Source organism: Aethalodelphis obliquidens, unplaced genomic scaffold, assembly GCF_003676395.1.
Source record: "Aethalodelphis obliquidens isolate GAN/ISIS:26980383/991018 unplaced genomic scaffold, ASM367639v1 scaffold111, whole genome shotgun sequence".
Classification (NCBI taxonomy): Eukaryota; Metazoa; Chordata; class Mammalia; order Artiodactyla; family Delphinidae; genus Aethalodelphis; species Aethalodelphis obliquidens.
The window spans coordinates 1,816,569-1,835,716 of NW_020838055.1; the positions used below are offsets into that span (position 1 = coordinate 1,816,569).

The window sequence follows — 19,148 nt, forward strand, 5'->3', positions numbered from 1 at the left end:
CCTATTGCACTAGATATGATAACGGCATTGTGGTTATTTTTAAAGCCTCTCTTATTTCTATATATTAAAGTATGAAATGAGAGAATATCTGGCATGCTTTAAAATATTCCAGTAACAACAACAAAACAGTAGGGGACAGATGAAACCAGAATGGCAAAACGTTAATAACTGTTGAAGCTGGATGAGTACACTGGGCAGGGGCAAGGGGTATTCATTATACCATTCTCTCTTGTATGAATGTTTGAAATTTTCCATAATAAAAAATTTTTAATGTTTAATTGCAATATGAAAGAGGATAACAAATCTCCAAACAAGTAAACAACAGGAGACCATGTGCGCACATGCAGCAAGCAGAGACGTATGCTGGCAAAAGACATGTATTACTTTTAGTATCCAATCACCCACTTACCCACAGTCAGGGCCCATTTACCAGGTTGTAGCTAAGCATTATCCCCTGACCCAAGCAAAAGTAATCACCAGGATTTACCCATCTGATTTAGCACTTATCTCTATGGTTGTAAGAATTTAACTCCCCAACAATAACCCCCCACAAAATATCGTAAATGTGTAACCACAGTAAACATTATGCTATGATAGGAAGTATTTTCCATAAATTAACTTTTGCCAAATAACATCAATACATAGTTCTACTTTACAGTCATTAAAAAATATATATTTATTTATTTATTTGGCTGCTCCAGGTCCTAGTTGCGGCATGTGGGATCTGTAGTTGCAGCATGTGAACTCTTAGATGCGGCAGGTGGGACCTAGTTCCCTGACCAGGGATCGAACCTGGGCCCCCTGCATTGGGAGCGTGGAACCTTAGCCACTGGACCACCAGGGAAGTCCCTACTTTAGAGTCATTTTATTTGAAAAGACTCAAGGTGAGAGACTTTAAAAACAAAAAACTCAGCAATGGTAAATATAAAACTGTTCTGTGTTTGGGAAGGAGAATATTAATATTCTGAATATTTGAATCCATTTTCCACCCATCTGCCAATCTCTCTGGATAAGGCACCACTGTGCTAAATTTTCATTTCGTGTGAAAATTATCTTTTGAGTTCTCAAGGTAAACCTAAGAACAATAGAGTATTTTGTACATCATTTTGCAAATGAGAAGTCTGGATGGAATTTCCACTTCCAGATACCAAATTCCAGATAAATACTATATTATAATAATAATGTATAATGACAATAAAGCTAGCTATTCCATAAAATAGAATTATATCAGAACTTCTATACCATGGGTTTTTTGTTTTGTTTCTCAAATGTCAAGTTATACTATATTACAATTTAGAAAATGTAGCTCATCTACAGCCCTAGCCGTCAAGTCCCTAGCCACTCTAAAATATTCCCGCCATCACAGAGGGGCAGTAAGTGACATAAACAACTCACTGTAAGAGGTCAAATCCTATGCTCTATGACAAAGAAATGCTGCAAGTTGACAAGGTAGATGCACACCTCACAGAGAAACAACAAAGGGTAAAATAAAATGATAAAAGGACTATGACAGGACTATGACTTAGAATTAACAACAGTAACTAATACCATACCCAGAAGTTGAACTAGGCAGCTGGTTTTCATGCCTACCATCTACACCGATGACAGCACTGAAAATCAAAGCTGACACTATGTAAACACTAACCAGTACACGGTTCAGCCAAAGTTTTCTGTTCTAGGGCCTTCTGTCCAGAAGGCATGCTCCATCCAATTCCTTTTCTCCCCCATTATATGTTTTCAAAACACCTGATGAGGAGGCATAACAGAGTAATATATAAGAGCAAAAGCTTGAAAAGTCAGTCAAACTGGATTTGAAAACCAACTACAATACTTTTTAACCTAAGATGCTAAGAGAAATGGTGGCCAAACAGATTATCTATAAAACTGAGATAGTAGTACTGTAATTACTTCAAAGATGATGAGCAGAGAATATCTATTTAAAATCCTCTGTACAGAAGATATCTGCAAACAATGCAACGGACAAGGGGCTAATATTCAAAACATACAAACAGCTTATACAACTCAGTATCAGGAAGAACCCAATCAAAATATGGGCAGAAGACCTAAATACAGACATTTTCCCCAAAAAAAGACATACAGATGGCTAACAGGTACATGAAAAGATGCTCAACATTGCTAATTATTAGAGAAATGCAAATCAAAAGCACAATAAGGTATCACTTCAAACGGGGCTGAATGCCCATCATCAAAAAGTCTACAAATAATGCTAGAGAGGATGTAAAGGGAACCCTTATACACTGTTGGTGGGAAAGTAACTTTGTGCAGCCACTATGGAAAACAGTATGGAGGTTCCTTAAAAAACTAAAAATAGAACTACAGTATGATCCAGCAATTCCACTCCTGGGCATATATCCGGAAAAAATGAAAACTCTAATTCAAAAAGATACATATACACCAATGTTCATACCAGCACTATTTACAATAGCTAAGACACGGAAGCAACCCAAGTGCCATCAACAGAAGACTGGCTTAAGACAATGGGATATATACGTACAGTGAGTGGAGTATTACTCAGCCATAAAAAAGAATGAAATATTGCCACTTGTAGCAATGTGGATGGACCTAAAGAATATGCTTACTGAAATAAATAACACAAAGACAAATACTATATGATATCATATGTACAATCTAAAAAATAATACAAATGGATCTTTATAGAAAACAGAAAGAGACTCAGACACAGAAAACAGATTTATGGTTACCAAGGTGGGGAGGGGACAAATGAGTAAAGGATTAACAGATACAAACTACTATACATAAAATAGATAAGCAACAGGGATTGACTGGAGAGCACAGGGAATTATACCCAGTATCTTGTAATATAACCTACAATGGAATATAATCTGCAAAAAAACCAAATCACTATGCTGTACACCTGAAACTAACACAATACTGTAAATCAACTACACTTCAGTTAAAAAAATAAAAAGTGAAACCCTCCATACAGCACCTGCCACATAGTGCTCAACAAATAAGAACTGTGAGCTATCTGAATTACGTATTTGAAATATTCTCTAACAACAGTCTTCACTACTAGAAAATAAACATGGGGCTTCCCTGGTGGTGCAGTGGTTAGGAATCCGCCTGCCAATGCAGGGTACATGGGTTCGGGCCCTGGTCCGGGAAGATCCCAGATGCTGCGGAGCAACTAAGCCCATGTGCCACAACTACTGAGCCTGCGCTCCAGAGCCCGCCAGCCACAACTACGGAAGCCGACGTACCTAGAGCCCACGCTCCGCAACAAGAAAAGCCACTGCAATGAGAAGCCCGCGCACGGCAACGAAGATAGCCCCCGCTCACCACAACTAGAGAAAGCCCGCACACAGCAATGAAGACCCAACGCAGCCAAAAATAAATAAATAAAATTAATTACTTAAAAAAAAAACCTGGTCTTTCACCACAGACAGTTTGAGAAACACTAACTAAACCAGAACATGCATGAATTGTCTTTATTCTATTTGGAACCCCTTACTTTCTAAGTAATTGATAATTGAGTGCCTAGAGCCCGTGCTCCAAAACAAGAGAAGCCACTGCAATGAGAAAGTAAGTATTTATTTTTCTACTTTGTGGTAGCAGACAATGCTAAGTTGAAGCATATACAGAAAGTGTCCACTTTCTGTATGTTAGGGTTTAACTGCTAATAAAGTTCTATTCTTCACTCCTTTCACTCCTATCGTACCCAACAGACCAAGGAAAACAGAAAGCCAGGCTTTCACTTTAAAACAATGCCTCCAGAAGAGTGCAATGTGTGGGGATTCAACAGACCTTATGACTTTAAAAAACAAAACCAAACAAAAAGGTTCCCAGAAGCTTCACAGTGCTCATCCAAAAATCTTCTTTTGGATTTCTTTTTTCCTTCCCAGATTCCTGAAAATACACTACAATCATTTTTTACCTGGGGCTTTGAGAAATTTTCAATATGTTTAGACCACATGCCATTTATTAAGACATTTCTTCCAGCTTCTAGCCCACACTTTCCACACTCTAGTTTGTTAAAGTATGATTAGGACCCTATAAACTACATTTCTCCTTTGATAGTAATAGCATGTGCTAGAGGAAGAATCAAAGGCTGGAAGAATAAGAAGGAATATATATGCTCCTTATTATTGGTCACAGTTTCTATGTGTATGGACCCATTAATGCATTTCATCCTGGCACTGATTCCAGTTTCTACCTTTTTTCCAAAATCCCAGACCAACCTGACTGCAATTCCTCACACACAAGAACCAGTTGTCCAATACCCCTCCTTTGGAAATTTCAGCTCCAAGAGGGGCCCTACTCCAAGCTTCTGGGTTCTGGTAACCACACCCTCTTCCCTTTTTTCTCCCAGCCCTAGGGCAAGTAGCTACTTCTGCCTTTCTGTTACCTCAGTGTCCCCTTTTCATTTTCTTAGTTCTCCAAAAACGCTTTTAACCAATTCCTCACGTTAAATTCTGTTCTCCTGACTAGTATGAGAAGAATATGAAATTTTAAAACTCTTTCCTTGAAAGCTTATTATAAAAGAGAAACAGAGGCTTCCCTGGTGGCGCAGTGGTTGAGAGTCCGCCTGCTGATGCAGGGGACATGGGTTCGTGCCCCGGTCCGGGAAGATCCTACATGCCGTGGAGTGGCTGGGCCCGTGAGCCATGGCCGCTGGGCCTGCGCATCCGGAGCCTGTGCTCCGCAACGGGAGAGGCCACAACAGTGAGAGGCCCGCGTATCGCAAAAAAAAAAAAAAAAAAAGAGAGAAACATAAAATACAATTATTCCAACCTGTGATATCACCACTCTAATGCCAAGTTGGGGCTTCTTACCAAGCCACTCTAAAAGCATGAAACTGGGGACTTCCCTGGTGGCACAGTGGTTAAGAATCTGCCTGCCAATGCAGGGAACAGGGGTTTGAGCCCTGGTCCAGGAAGATCCCACATGCCGCGGAGCAACGAAGCCCGGGCGCCACAACTACTGAGCCTGAGCTCTAGAGCCCATGAGCCACAACTACTGAGCCCATGTGCCACAACTACTGAAGCCCGCATGCCTAGAGCCCGTGTTCCGCAACAAGAGAAGCCACAGCAATGAGAAGCCCACGCATCACAATAAAGAGTAGCCCCTGCTCGCTGCAACTAGAGAGCTCCCGCGTGCAGCAACAAAGACCCAATGCAGCCAAAAATAAATGAATAAACAAAGTTTTTTTGTTTTTTTTTTTTGCGGTACGCGGGCCTCTCACTGTTGTGGTCCCTCCCGTTGCGGAGCACAGGCTCTGGACGCGCAGGCTCAGTGGCCATGGCTCACAAGCCCAGCCGCTCCGTGGCATGTGGGATCTTCCCGGACCGGGACACGAACCCATGTCCCCTGCATCGGCAGGCGGACTCTCAATCACTGCGCCACCAGGGAGGCCCCTAAACAAGTAAATTTTTAAAAATAAATAAATAATAAAATAAAAGCATGAAACTGGGATGGGTCATGCTTTCTGGAAAACGTAACACATTTAAAAACTGTACATAAGCAGTCTTGAAAATGAGACACTCAATATATGATTGTTCATTAGTGCTCTGGAGCAAGTGTATGCAAATTTTTTATAAAGAGACAGAAAGTAAGTATTTTAGGCTTTGCAGGCCCTGCAGTCTCTGTCACAACTACTCAACTCCTAACGTTTTTTTGTGAAAACAGTCATAGACAGGGACTTCACTGGTGGTCCAGTGGTTAAGACTTCGCCTTCCAATGCAGAGGGTGCGGGTTTGATCCCTGGTTGGGGAGCTAAGATCCCACATGCCTCCCTGGCCAAAACCCAAAACATAAAACAGAAGCAATATTGTAACAAATTCAATAAAGACAAGAAAGAGAGAGAAAGAGAGGAAGGAAGGAAGGGAGGGAGAGAGGGAGGGATGGAGGGAGGACTGGCGGGAGGGGCCACAGACTGCTGTGAATGAGCGAGCATAGCTGTGTTCCAATAACACTTTATTTATGGACATAAAATGATATGAGTTGAAATTTCTAACACGTCACAAAATATTATTCTTTTGTTTTTTTTAACCATCTAAAAATATAAAATCATTCTTAGTTCACAGGCTGTAAGAAAACATGCAGGCAGGCTGGATTTGGCCCAGTGGCCTGTTTGCCAACCCCGTTCTACATTGTGCCTCTTCCAAAATCAAAGTATTATGTTCACTGATGGACTAAAAAAAAAAAAAGAAAAAAAATTACTCTAGTAAACCTAGGTTTAAACTATAATGTAACTAACCTGAAACATTAATGAAACAGACAAAACAATGTTACTTACCCTCCTCAATCTTTCTTTTAATGAAGACTAAAGATAAGAAAATTTACTAACAGGGAAATTTCAAAGTATGATCCAGGTTCAATTTAAATATTTGCCAAACTTGTGTACCTTCTTTCTACCTCTACAGCACCATAAAATAAGCACTGGTTTTAAAATTAACCTTGAATAATGTAAATTTCTAAATCAGAGATTAATTGAATTAGGGTCTTAATGATGTTCAACTGAGAAGAACTTAAGTTAAAGTAATAATGGTCCCCATTTCCCAAACAATTCTTCAAGTAGAAAAAACATCTACAGACATTAGCAAGTTACACTCAAGTTTCTTATTTCAAAGTAACCATGACTGTATAGCCTCTCCTGTTAATCCGCAACTACTTTGATTCCTTAGTATCAGCAATGAGGAACGTCTCTTTGGCATCTTATGCTCCCACAAATATGTTCATTATTGCTACTTATGAACTGTGTCCATCTGTCCAAAACCTATGAGTTAAAGTCCTAAGAGCACCCTTGAACTAGGACTACCTCAAGACCTGGACACAGTATGCACTGGTAAGACAAAAAAAAAAAAAGCACAAGAAGCGGTGCAGTAGTATGCATGACACGTGAAAGGCATAAAAACAAACATTACGCCTCTCAAAAAAAGGCAAGTTCTCTACATGTGTACCTCTCATAGTTTTCCTCAGTTTATGGAAAGACAACAAACCAAGGCTTGAGTTTCATATGGGATTAAAAGTTCCTAGAAGCTCATTTCCAATGCAGATTTCAGACTAAAGGCACTTGGCCAAAGGGGCAGACCTGGATGATCCACATATCCAGTGTACCTTTTGCTGAAATGATGTCCAGGCCTCTAATCCTCTAGAATACATATCTGCAAAGTCAGACGAAAGAACCAACTCAACCAACCTGCACCTTCCAAATTGAACTATTATAAGCACCTCAAAACTAATCCAGAAGACCTCTAGGAAAACTCAGAATACAGAAATCCAGCTGATTATGAATGGCAGCTATTCCAAATATTATTTCTTAATACCGTTAAAAAGATAGTCTTTGACAAATTGGTAAATGAAGAGACCTTTGCTCAAGTTGTGGTATACCATTAAACTAGCTAGGGAGCATAGTGTGAACTTCTTTGGGTCTTCTTTTCCTTCCTTATTCTGTGAAATGAAGGCACTAGCTCCCATGCCCTTTAAAATCACAGCCATGGAGCGTAAAGACTTAAATATAAGACATGACACCATAAAATTCCAAGAAGAAAAAGTAAGCAAAACATTCTGACATAAATCCTAGCAATGTTTTCTTAGGTCAGTGTCCCAAGGCAATAGAAATAAAAGCAAAAGTAAACAAATGGGACCTAATCAAACTTTTAAGCTTTTGTACAGCAAAGGAAACCATAAACAAAAAGACAACCTACAGACTGGGAGAAAATATTTGCAAATGATGTGATGGAAAAGGGCTTAATTTCCAAATTATACAAACAGGTCATACAACTCAATAACAATCAAAAACCCAATCAAAAAATGGGCAGAAGACCTAACTAGACTTTTCTCCAAAGAAGACATACTCATGGCCAATAGCCACATGAAAAGATGCTCAACACTGCTAATTATTAGAGAAATGCAAATTAAAACTACAATGAAGTACCACCTCACACCGGTCAGAATGGCCATCATTAAAAAGTCCACAAGTAAGGGCTTCCCTGGTGGTACAGTGGTTAAGAATATGACTGCTAATGGAGGGGACACAGGTTGGAGCCCTGTTCCAGGAAGATCCCACATGCTGCGGAGCAACTAAGCCCATGTGCTACAACTACTGAGCCTGCGCTCTGGAGCCGTGCACCTAGAGCCTGTGCTCTGCAACAAGAGAAGCCACCGCAATGAGAAGCCCGCGCACCACAATAAAGAGTAGCCCCTGCCCGCTGCCAACTAAAGAAAGCCCACACACAGCAAGGAAGACCCAACGCAGCAAAAAATTAATTAATTAAATAAATAAAACTTAAAAAGTCTACAAACAACAAATGCTGGAGAGGGTGTGGAGAAAAGGGAACCCTCCTACACTGTTGGTGGGAATGTTAATTGGTGCAGCCACTGTGGAAAACAGTATGGAGGTTCCTCAAAAAGCTAAAAATAGAGTTGCCATATGATCCAGCAATCCCAATCCTTGGCATATATCCAGACAAAACTATAATTCAAAAAGATACATGCACCCCTATGTTCATAGCAGCACTATTCACAGTGGCCAAGACACAGAAACCACCTAAATGTCCATTGACAGAGAAATGAATAAAGAAGATATGATACATATGTACAATGGAATACTACTCAGCCATAAAAAAGAATGAACTAATGCCATTCGTAACAACATGGATGGACCTAGAGACTATCATACTAAGTGAAGTAAGTCAGAAAGAGAAAGGCAAATACCATATAATATCACTTATATATGGAATCTAAAATATGGCACAGGGCTTCCCTGGTGGCGCAGTGGTTGAGAGTCTACCTGCCGATGCAGGGGACACAGGTTTGTGCCCCAGTCCGGGAGGATCCCACATGCCGCGGAGCGGCTGGGCCCATGAGCCATGGCCGCTGGGCCTGCACGTCCGGAGCCTGTGCTCCGCAACAGGAGAGGCCACAACAGTGAGAGGCCCGCGTACCGCAAAAAAATAAAAAATAAATAAAATAAATAAAATAAAATATGGCACAAATGAACTTATCTACAAAACAGAAACAGACTCACAGACATAAAGATCAGATTTGTGGTTGCCAAGGTGAAGTGGGGGAAGGAGAGGGGTGGACTGGGAGTTTGGGGTTGTTAGATGCAAACTATTACATTTAGAATGGATAAATAACAAGGTCCTAGGCACAGGGAACTATATCCAATCTCCTGGGATAAACCATAATGGAAAACAATATAAAAAAGAGAACATCTATATGTGTATAACTGAGTCACTTTGCTGTACAGCAGAGATGGGCACAACATTGTAAATCAACTATACTTCAATAAAAAATTTTTTAAAAAGAAAATTATAGAGCTAAGCAATTACACTAAAAAAAAAAAAAGCATCAACTATCCTACAGAGCAACAAAAGCCTCAATTTTTAGAGTACCACATTTTCTACCATTTTTCAATGTCACAGCTTTATGGTATATCCAAAAACACCCCTTGATTTACCACTGCATTTGTAGCTTCCTCACTTCCTTTTGGCCCCTAATATTCATAAAGAGATAAATGAAACTGTTGAGCTGAAGGATTTGAATAAAAGACAAACAAGAGTAAAAGCACACAGGCCTAGTTTAAATAGGTTATCCATTCCGGAAAACACCCAAGTATAAAACAACTAAAAAGACTGGGGCGGGGGCGCGGGGGATGTAACAAAGCACACTACACTGTCCCAGCAAAGGCAGCTGTCATAATCTCTCTCAGACCACCACCATGAGATCTCTAATTTTCATTAGTTTGTCTCCACCAGGATCAACAGAAGACTAAAAAGTGTCTTGAGCACCAATCACTCTCATCAGCTCAACACATACCACTCAGTACCCTGACCTCCTCTCTCCTAATGTAATAGTTATTTAAAACGGTCTTTCAATGTCAGTTATTATTAATGCTGCTATTCACTCTATGAGGAAAATAGAATAATGATAGTTATGAAGAATCAGGTCAACTCAAACATTTATCAATACTAAGCACATACTACTATGTTCCCAGCTGCTAGTCACTGGGATTCCTCCATTTAAAAGAATAAGTCTCTAAAACATATTCATCATGGTCCTTGGATTTTCTGGTACATAGAACTACAAAATCCCTTAGGTCCTAGCAACAGAACCAACAAGTCTAGATCATGCAAGAGAACGGATGAATGCTAAGACAGACAGGCTCCAATGAAATGTTAGTCTTTCTTGATGCTGTGTATTAGTAACCACCCAAAGCATCTTAAAAGTTGGAGAATTATAAAAATACACATGTATACAAATACATCTTTTAAAATACTCATATGGAAAAAAATAATAATGAAAATACTTAAGCAATGAGTACATTTCACAAAAGCACACAGGTAACAAATTTTGCAGCTAGCATATGTACAACTGAAAAAAATGTCCTATCATTGGTTCCAACTCCTGCTCCAATTTCATATCCTCTGACACTATCAGTATCTTCTCTAGTAATAAAGAAAAGGAGTCAAAGAAAGGTGAGCACCAAGTATTTTTTGGTAGTCTCACTGTCTCTCTATAACACACGTGAGCATTCTATAACTGGGGAAATACTTGTTTTATACTCAACTACCACTGTTTCAATTTGTTACTATGTAGTTATTAACATTAATTCGTCAAACTGCTGTTAATCTGCCAAGAAAACTCCATATTTCTCATAATTTATACAATTGGTTTCCTAAATAATAATACACCCATAACAGATTTTTAAATTTTTTAATGGATACAGTAAACTTAAGCTTAAATAAGATACCTATGATGGTGACCTTGAGGAAAACTTTAGTAGTACATTTTCACATATTTCTAACAAAATGTTTTGTTGTACCTCAACAAAATTCAACTGTTTACTATAGATAATCCTTAACTAAATTTTCAGCACAGAAGCAGTACCATAAAATGTGTAGCTTATGTTTTAGAGTTGATATAGATACTAGAATTGAGAAATTAATGGAAGAGTTATATATTTAACCAGGCAATTTTAGAAAGTCTGCGTGCTCAGGTTCAGAAAAATGGACTTCCAAAAAAAGGTTTTTGCATCCATCGATACAATTTATGAAAAATGTTAGCTCTAATTTACATTCATACAAAATTCATAGAAATCTTAAACATGGCACCTTCTGCCTACTAAAGTAGAGCATATGTAATTAACAACTATCCACCAAGAAGCAAAATATCACACAAAAGACTCAAAATACAAGTTAGTCCATGAGTCTCCAAAGAGCTAATCATGAAGCAAATATTGGTGATTACTATACAGCCCTCCCCAAAGAGAGTCACTGCACTTGGCAGGAAGTGGGCAGCAGGAAGAGCTACAGTCAGAAACCACCACTTGCTCCAGGTTTTTACAAGCTCACAGCAGTGCTCCCAATAAGCAGACCTGGTAGCAGCCTGCCAGCACGATCAAATTCCTATCAATACCCGCACCATTTTAAGGATATTTTCACTTGTGAGACGTTAGCATCGGCAGAAAAGGCATTCTAAAATAAAAAGCATCTTTAGGAATTCACACCAACTTTAAACCTCCATCTAAATGACCAAAGTATTTGCTCAGCTGGAAAAGATATTGAAGCAACCATCGAGCTTGATTAAAAAAAAAACTACCAAATTAAACATAAAGGACATTATACATTAATTCTAAAGCTAAGGGATTCAAATACAACACCTGATTAGTGTATGGTAACCAAGAATGACAAAAATTGCCTCTCATTTGAATCCATGAAAGTACACTTCCAAATATAATTCCCATTATGAAAAAAAACCAAACCTATTGAATTTTCAGTTGGCTAGTTTGTTGGCTAGCTTCAAATCAACCATTTTCAAGAGACTATACTTAAATACCTTGAGTTTTTAAAATAAGCAACCAACTAATCAAAGGGCAGGAATAAAAGCTATTTAATACATCAGCACCAGACAGGACAAACAGAAATAAGCATGGACAAAAAAATAAAATTTTAAAAAAGAAAAGAGAGAAATATAGGAATCAAACTCTAAAGAGAATCGCAAAACACCATCATAAACTACCAGATATACTTGGGAGGAGACACTTTCCACACAGCACATATCCTAAGGCCCTTTTAAACTCCTTAACATGGTAAGAAAACAAAGCAACTTAACATAGGACATCCACAGTATAGAATATTCCCTGTTAAAAAAAGATAAGCACATCTTATACGTAAACGCAAGTATGTAGATGATACAATATGTGTAGTAGACAAAAACAAAAGGTCTGGAAAGGTATACACTAAATTGTCAGTAGTGGTTACCTCTTGAATGTGGGATTTGAAGAGATGGAGCCAGAAAGAGATGCTAAAGGTGGATTTTTACTTTTTCCTCTATAAACATCTGTATTATCTTACCCTTTCGCAATAAGCATTTATTGTTTTGGTAATTAAAAAAAGAAACCATTTCAGGGCTTCCCTCGTGGTCCAGTGGTTAAGACTCTGCGCTTCCATGCAAGGGGCACAGGTTCGAACCCTGGTAAGGGAACTAAGATCCAGCATGCCGCTCGGCGTGGCCAAAAAAATAAATAAATAAAAATTAAAAAAGAAGCCATTTCAAAACTATTACCAGACATTGTTATTGTTTTCAAAATATCACATTGATGGTTAGTACAAAGAGATAATAGTAGTAAAGTGCCTTCAAACCTTGAATTTAAAGCTCTATCCTCAGAATAAAGAAGACTAAGAGACATGACAATTAAATCCAATGTGTAATCCCAGACTGAAAAAAGAGGACACTATTGGGATAACAGGCACACTTTAAATATGAACATATATCAGGTGTAATATTATAAATGTTAAATTGCCTGAATTTAATCACTGCACGTTGGTTATCTAAGAGAATGCTTATTCTTAGGTAATACTATGAACTATTCAGCGGTGAAGGGTGATGGAGCCTACACCTTATTCTCAAATGGTTCAGCCAAAAATAAACAAACACAGGTTTATATGTTTTTATATAGAAAGATAAAGCAAACGTGGTGAAATTTCAACTACTGGTCAATCTAGGTGAAAATATGGGAGTTCACTACACTATTCTTAAAATTTCCCTGCAAGTTTGGTTTTTTTTTCAAAATAAAAGATTCCTTCCCTCTAGAGAGTGGATCTCTCTCAGAAAGGGAAAGGAAGAATTCTAAACCTGACTTTCAGTTACGCTAGGTGTAAATGTTTGTTTCTAATATGAAACGTCTCTCAGGGTCTTACAATAATGGCCCTTAATGCATTACAAAATAAGATGCTCTATAGTATCCTGGAAAAATTAACAGAAATGATGAAGCTAGTCAACTTTTGATTCTAGCATATGACTATTATAGCTTCTCTGAAAAAACTGACAATGCTCATAGAACAACACTAAATATCAGGGTTAAGAAAAATAATTATAAATATCTGTTAGAGTAAATCATAATGCATTTCAATCTAAAGGGGAATAGATTAAATAAATTAATCACTACAGTGAAAAGTGGCAGAGAAGATTTGAAACACAAAAGTCCCACTAACACTAGAAAAGTATGATTGATAGATATGTCTTGGCAGTTTGAACATTTCTTAGGAAAACACAACTGTATCAACAGTTGCTTGATACCTTTCTAAAGACATAGTGTGTCAGTAGAAGAATGGTGGGCCTGAAATCTAGATAAGGCAAGAGCAAAGAGGGACATGAATTCTGGAGAGGTATACTCTATCCTAAGTACTAGGATAGTTCCACCAGGCTTTCTGTGATCACCAGGAAAGCCTCCAAGTAATATTTTGGCCTCCCATTTACCTACCAAAGACTGTACCCTGGCCTGTAGAACATACCTCAATCACTACAAAGCTATTTCTCTCTTATAAAATAACAAAAACTGAATTATGTACTGCCTGCAAAGCTACTAAAGGTCCAGACCATATGTGGAATCTGGTGACCACGTTATTCTTTCAGTTGGCTTCCTATGGCATCTCTATCCCCATTGTAACTTACATAATTATGAGAATTTTATGAGAACACGACTATGCTCACTGCTTTATATTTTATTTGACATGCTGAAGTATTTTTTCCCAGTTAATAAACTTTATTTTTGCCAAATTCACCATGCTTTTCATATCATGGTGCCTTGTAAAGTACTGTTCTTTCTAGCTGCATCTTTCCATCCAATACTAATAATAAAAGTTAACACTGTCTTAATTCTTAAATCCTCATAAAACCCTTTGTAGAAAACACTGTTATGATCCTGACTTTACATATAAGGACACTAAGGCACAGAGTCATTACAAAATTTGCCCAGGTTCATAATGCTATTAAGTAAAAGAGGTGAGATTCTAAACCAGGAATTAGGATCCAGAGCTCAAGGGTTTAACATTTTTTGTGCCTTGGACCATTCTGCAGACTGATGAAGCCTGCAAATTCCTTCTCAGCTTAGTATTTTTAAATATATGAAATAAACAAAGGTGACCAATTACCTTGGGGACAAAAAACTCAAATGTATGATACAGTAGTATATATATGCTTCTCAACAATCTACTGGTGAATCTCCTATTTACTGTAATTTCTATGTAATGATGAACATAAATAATATTTTGAGATATCTACAATAATCACAATATAATATCTGTGATTTGTACTAGTAGTAAAATCACAGGTACTGTTAATAGTACTGTAGTTTGCTGTTTACATTAATAATTAAAAGGAATGCCAACTTCTAGTTAGAGGTTAGTGAAGAGGTAATTTCCCCCCTAAGTTTATGGATGCCATCCATGTTAACACTGCCCACTATGTTAATCCTCTTAACACTGCAGTTTAAAAAAGGACCAATCCTGGGTCCTTCTCTCTTTCTACACTGGATCTCTCGGTGATCTCATCCAGTCCTGTGGCTCTGAATACTACTTAAGTTGATGACTACAAAGTTTTATCTCTCATCCAGACCCTTCCCCTAAATTCCAGACTTGGATATCAATTCAACCAGTATGTATAACAGGCATCTCAAACTTACCACGTCTAAAACTGAACTCCTAATCTATTCCCCAAACCTGTTCTTCTCACGGTCATCCCTATCTTAGTTGACGGCAACCCCATCTTTCTCACTGCTCAGACCAAAACTCTTGGAATCATCCTTGACTCCTCTCTTACATGCCACATCTGATCTATCAACAAATCGTACTGGTTTGATCTTCAAAATATATCCAGAATTCAACCATTTCTATCTCCTGTTACCACCTTGATACAAGTCACCAGCATCTCCCTCCCAGATTTCTAACTTTCTTAAAATTGTAAGTCTCCCTGCCTCTACTGTTGTTCCCCCCTACAAACTGAGAGATCCTTCAGAAGCTGAAAGCAGATCATGTCATTCCTTGGTTGAAAACTCCAGGCAAAGTCCTTATAAAGCCTCTACCAAGCCCTGTGAAATCTGTACCCCACCCCAACATAATGTACTATTACTTTTTTGTTCATTCCATTCTAGCCATACTGAGCAGAACTCACCAGGTCGGCCTCAGCACCTTGGAACAAACTATTCCCTCTACTTGGAAAGCTTTTTCCCCAAATGTTAACGAGGCTAACTTTCTCCCTTTTAAGTCTTTGCCTAAATATCACTCTCAAGAAGGCTCACCCAGTTCACCTCATTTTAAATTTCAACATCTACCCCAGAAATTCTGAATCCCCCTTACCGTGCTCCATTTTCCAAAGCACTTATCTTTGAACATTCCATTATTATTTATTGTTTTTCACCCCGCACTAGGAGGGGTGCCCACACAAGCAAAATTGTTTCGTACACCACTCACCTCTAGTATGCCTATGTTTGGCACAAAGTAAACATGCATATATTTTAGAAACAGCACTTCTATCATTGTAAAGTACTTGCCTGTGTCTCTCATTAGAAGAATTCCTTGAAGACTCTGACTGGATCTAATTTGTAGTGCCCTCAACACCTGGCCTAGGGCCTGCCCAACAGCAGACACCTAACACACAGATACTCACGTGATTACAGCCACTCTCACCTGAAACACAATCCTGTATGCCACAGGAAAAGCCAGGTCTTACAGCTGTGTCTGATTAAATACTTGGTAGAAGGCAAACACAGAACATCAGGTTCCAACTGTTCCTTCAATCAAACTGAGTTTAAGTTTCATGCTTCATTTCTTCATGTGTCTAAGAAGCATTTCAAACTATCTGAAGTCTAAAAAGGTCACTTGGTCATTCCTCCCCCGCAGCCATGGCACCACCTCTCCAGCCCACCTAATCTTTTCATGCTTGACTTAAAATCCTCTTAAGTGTTCCTTGATGACCCCAGCTAGAAGCACTTACCCGTGCCATGCTCTGGGCCAACTGCTTTCCATATGTTATTCTCATTTGATTCTCCCAAAAGCCCTATGAGGTTGCTTCCATTATGACACCTATTTCAAAGATTAGAAAACTCAAACTTGGAGAGATCAAATCACTTGTTCAAGGTTCAACGAGTGTTCAAACACAGGTCTGCCTGACTCTGAAATCCAAGTTCTTTAACCCTCCACTATACCGCTTTTCTCTCTCCAATATTACAAACCCTAACTAGTTTATACATACTACCTCATAGGATTTGCTGTCACTTCACTTATCTAGACTTCAATTCCGGCAACTGTCAAACAGGGGATATCGTTCAGGATGGCTCCTATCAAGACCCCTTCCAATTCTTAGAGTATTATGAAATAAAACATTTTATAATTCTTTACATACTCCAAGTAGGTTAATACACACATACACACATGTATTTTAGCACTTAGTCTCTGCTAGAAATTAGAAATCTCCACTGCCAAAGAGCAGTGAAAATAAAAACTCCAAGACCTTATATAAAAAATAAAACATTCTTGATTCCTCGCCACATTCACATCTATCAGAGATGCACTTCTGAGTCCATTTTCCCATGTAGTATGAAAAATTATGTTTTCCCCCAAGAAGTGTAAGAATGTGATACTTAAAGCTTCTGGACTTCACCATACAACCTGGTAAAAGGAACTGAAAGCAGCCACTTAGCCCATTCAGGAGCTAGCATGTTGTTTTAGACAGGACAAGTGCTCAATAAGCATTTATTGGATCATGATACAGAATTTTTTTTTTGAGGTTTTCCAAGTCTCAAACTAAAAGCCTATAAAGAGCCACACCAAAACTAAGGTAAAATGTGTCAAAAGAACATATCTCTTGGAATCATTCTGGTCATAAAAGTGAATTTCATTTGAAATCCCTATCAACTGTTAAGTTTGAAATGAGTCATATTCGTAGGTCTAGACTTCAACCAACACCAGCAAATGGAGTTTAAGGATAGCTTTTTAAAACAATAGTCTTGTGAGGATGCAGAAAAAGAAGTGAATCCAGGCTCTGGAATGGAAGCTCTCTTGAGATATCAGATACAGTAGCAGACACAGTCCACAACAGAAATGTAAAAATGTCCTAGGCTGAAAACACTGTTGGGCAAAACGATATTTCGGTTTTCTAAAGCACTGTCTGTTTAGAGAATCCTCAAACGATTCTTGCTTTTTACCAAAGTCTTCAAAAGGAGTAGAAAGTCATCCGTTCAGGGTAAGAGATTGCTGCTACCAAGGAAGTAGAGTGTCCGAAAGTGTGCAAATCTCATAATCTAATAGAGAACGCATGCCCCTGCGGATGCTTTCACCTTCGGGCGGAAAAACCAACCCGGTGTCACCTCAACATTGGGGCCACTCAAACCTCACCACCATTACAAAACCGAAATGCCAAAGGTGCAGAATATGAAGCCGGAAGCACTACCAGGCCAGGATCGCGTTCCAGGGGAAAAAAAAATCAAAACCGAGACTGCAGCGCGGGGCCCTCGGCCGCCTTGGGCCGAGAGACGCACGCTAGGCCCTTCCGGTCGGAGCCGCCGTCGCCGGTAGGCCAGGCGACGGGCCAGGCTTTCACCCGAGCCCGGGGATTCGCGGCCTACCCTCGCCGGTGCCCTCTCGCCGAGTCTGGCACCGGCTGCTCCTCCGACTTGGCCCCTTCGTCTGTAGCGCGGTCCGCGCAGGCCGCGAGGAGCCGGAGGAGACCGCCGAGCCTTGGGCCGGCCGGGTCGGTCCAGACGCGGCGGTGGCGGCAGAGGCCGCGCCGCCCCTCCCCCACCGGCCCGGCCCAACCGCCGCTGCGACGCGAGTAGCGGCGCCAACGCCGGGCCCAACCTCCGGCCCGCGGCGGCCCGGACAAGGGGCCGGTGGCGGCGGCGCGGGCCTGCTCCCCACGCCGCCTGCGCGAGTCCACCGCAGGCCCGTTACTCTCCGCGCCACAACCCGTCAGGACGCGCCGCCCTCGGCTTGCGCTGAGGCGGCCGAGGGCAGCGGGAAGCCGCTGAGCTGATACTTACTCAGGGGTCGGGTGCTCGGGGTCGTAGAAATCCCCCATCTTCGGAGGCGGCTGCGGCGGCAGCTGCTTCATCGGGAGCGGCTGGAGACGGCGACGCGAGCCCCCTCCCCGCGGCAGGGCGACGGGAGGGAGGGGAGGGGAGAAGGCCGCTAGTCCGACCGCGGCAGCGGCGGCGGCGGCGGCGGCAGGGGCGGCCCGCGTCGCTTGCTCGCTCGCTCGCTCCCTCCCTCCGGCGCCCGCCCGCCGCTCTCTCCCCCACACACTCACACCGGGAGCGACGCTAACCCCGCCCTCCCCTCTGCAGCACAGGCCCGGCCCCTTAAAGAGACACGCACCCGCCGCGAGTCCGCCGCCAGTCGGCGCGCCGGCAGCTGCCGGTTGTCCTCAGGCCGGAGCGGGAAGAGCGGGAGGAGCGGGAGGAGCGGGAGGGGCTGTGCGCAGCCCGCGGACCCGGCCCGACTTCGCCAGCGACTTCCTGGAACAATAAGCCCCAGGCCTGAGCGCCGTTGGCCCGCCCCGGCCGAGAGCCGCTGCGCCGCGAACCCTCCCTCGGGCCCGCTGTGGCGGCGGAGCGCTGAGGCGTGACCCGGCGCGCCCCGGGGTTGTTTGCCGGCGACGACGGGGAAACAGGCCGAGCCCGCCGGGACTCTAGCCTGCCTGCTCCGCTGCTCTCGAAGACCTGCCCTCCCGGAGCGCTGGAGTCCGCAGCGGCGCCGAGGGCCCCTCCCCCGGGCCTGCGGGCTCTGAGGTAAGGCGGTCGCCGCTTCTCCCGTGCCTCTCGCCCCTCTCTCCTTTATTTTTCCTCGCTTTTTCTCCCTGTTGCCTCTTCATCTCGTCCCCTCAGC

At 41.3% G+C, this 19,148-nt stretch overlaps 1 protein-coding gene across 7 annotated transcripts in view; it reads right to left on the minus strand.

Moving 5' to 3' along the window:
* Positions 1 to 18,548, minus strand: part of SETD2 (SET domain containing 2, histone lysine methyltransferase) — a 113,442-nt gene extending 94,894 nt beyond the window's left edge. For 3 of the 7 annotated variants that reach the window (XR_003430830.1, XR_003430828.1, XR_003430829.1), the window contains exon 1: positions 18,305 to 18,548. Coding sequence is in view for 4 of the 7 variants with exons in the window: in XM_027096974.1 (XP_026952775.1) it covers positions 18,305 to 18,375 (71 nt within the window). In the remaining 3 variants the exon portion in view is untranslated. The remainder of the gene's footprint in view (positions 1 to 18,304) is intronic. The other 4 variants (XM_027096973.1, XM_027096972.1, XM_027096974.1 and 1 more) reach the window with 3 other exon arrangements.
* Between the last annotated feature and the right edge of the window lie 600 nt (positions 18,549 to 19,148).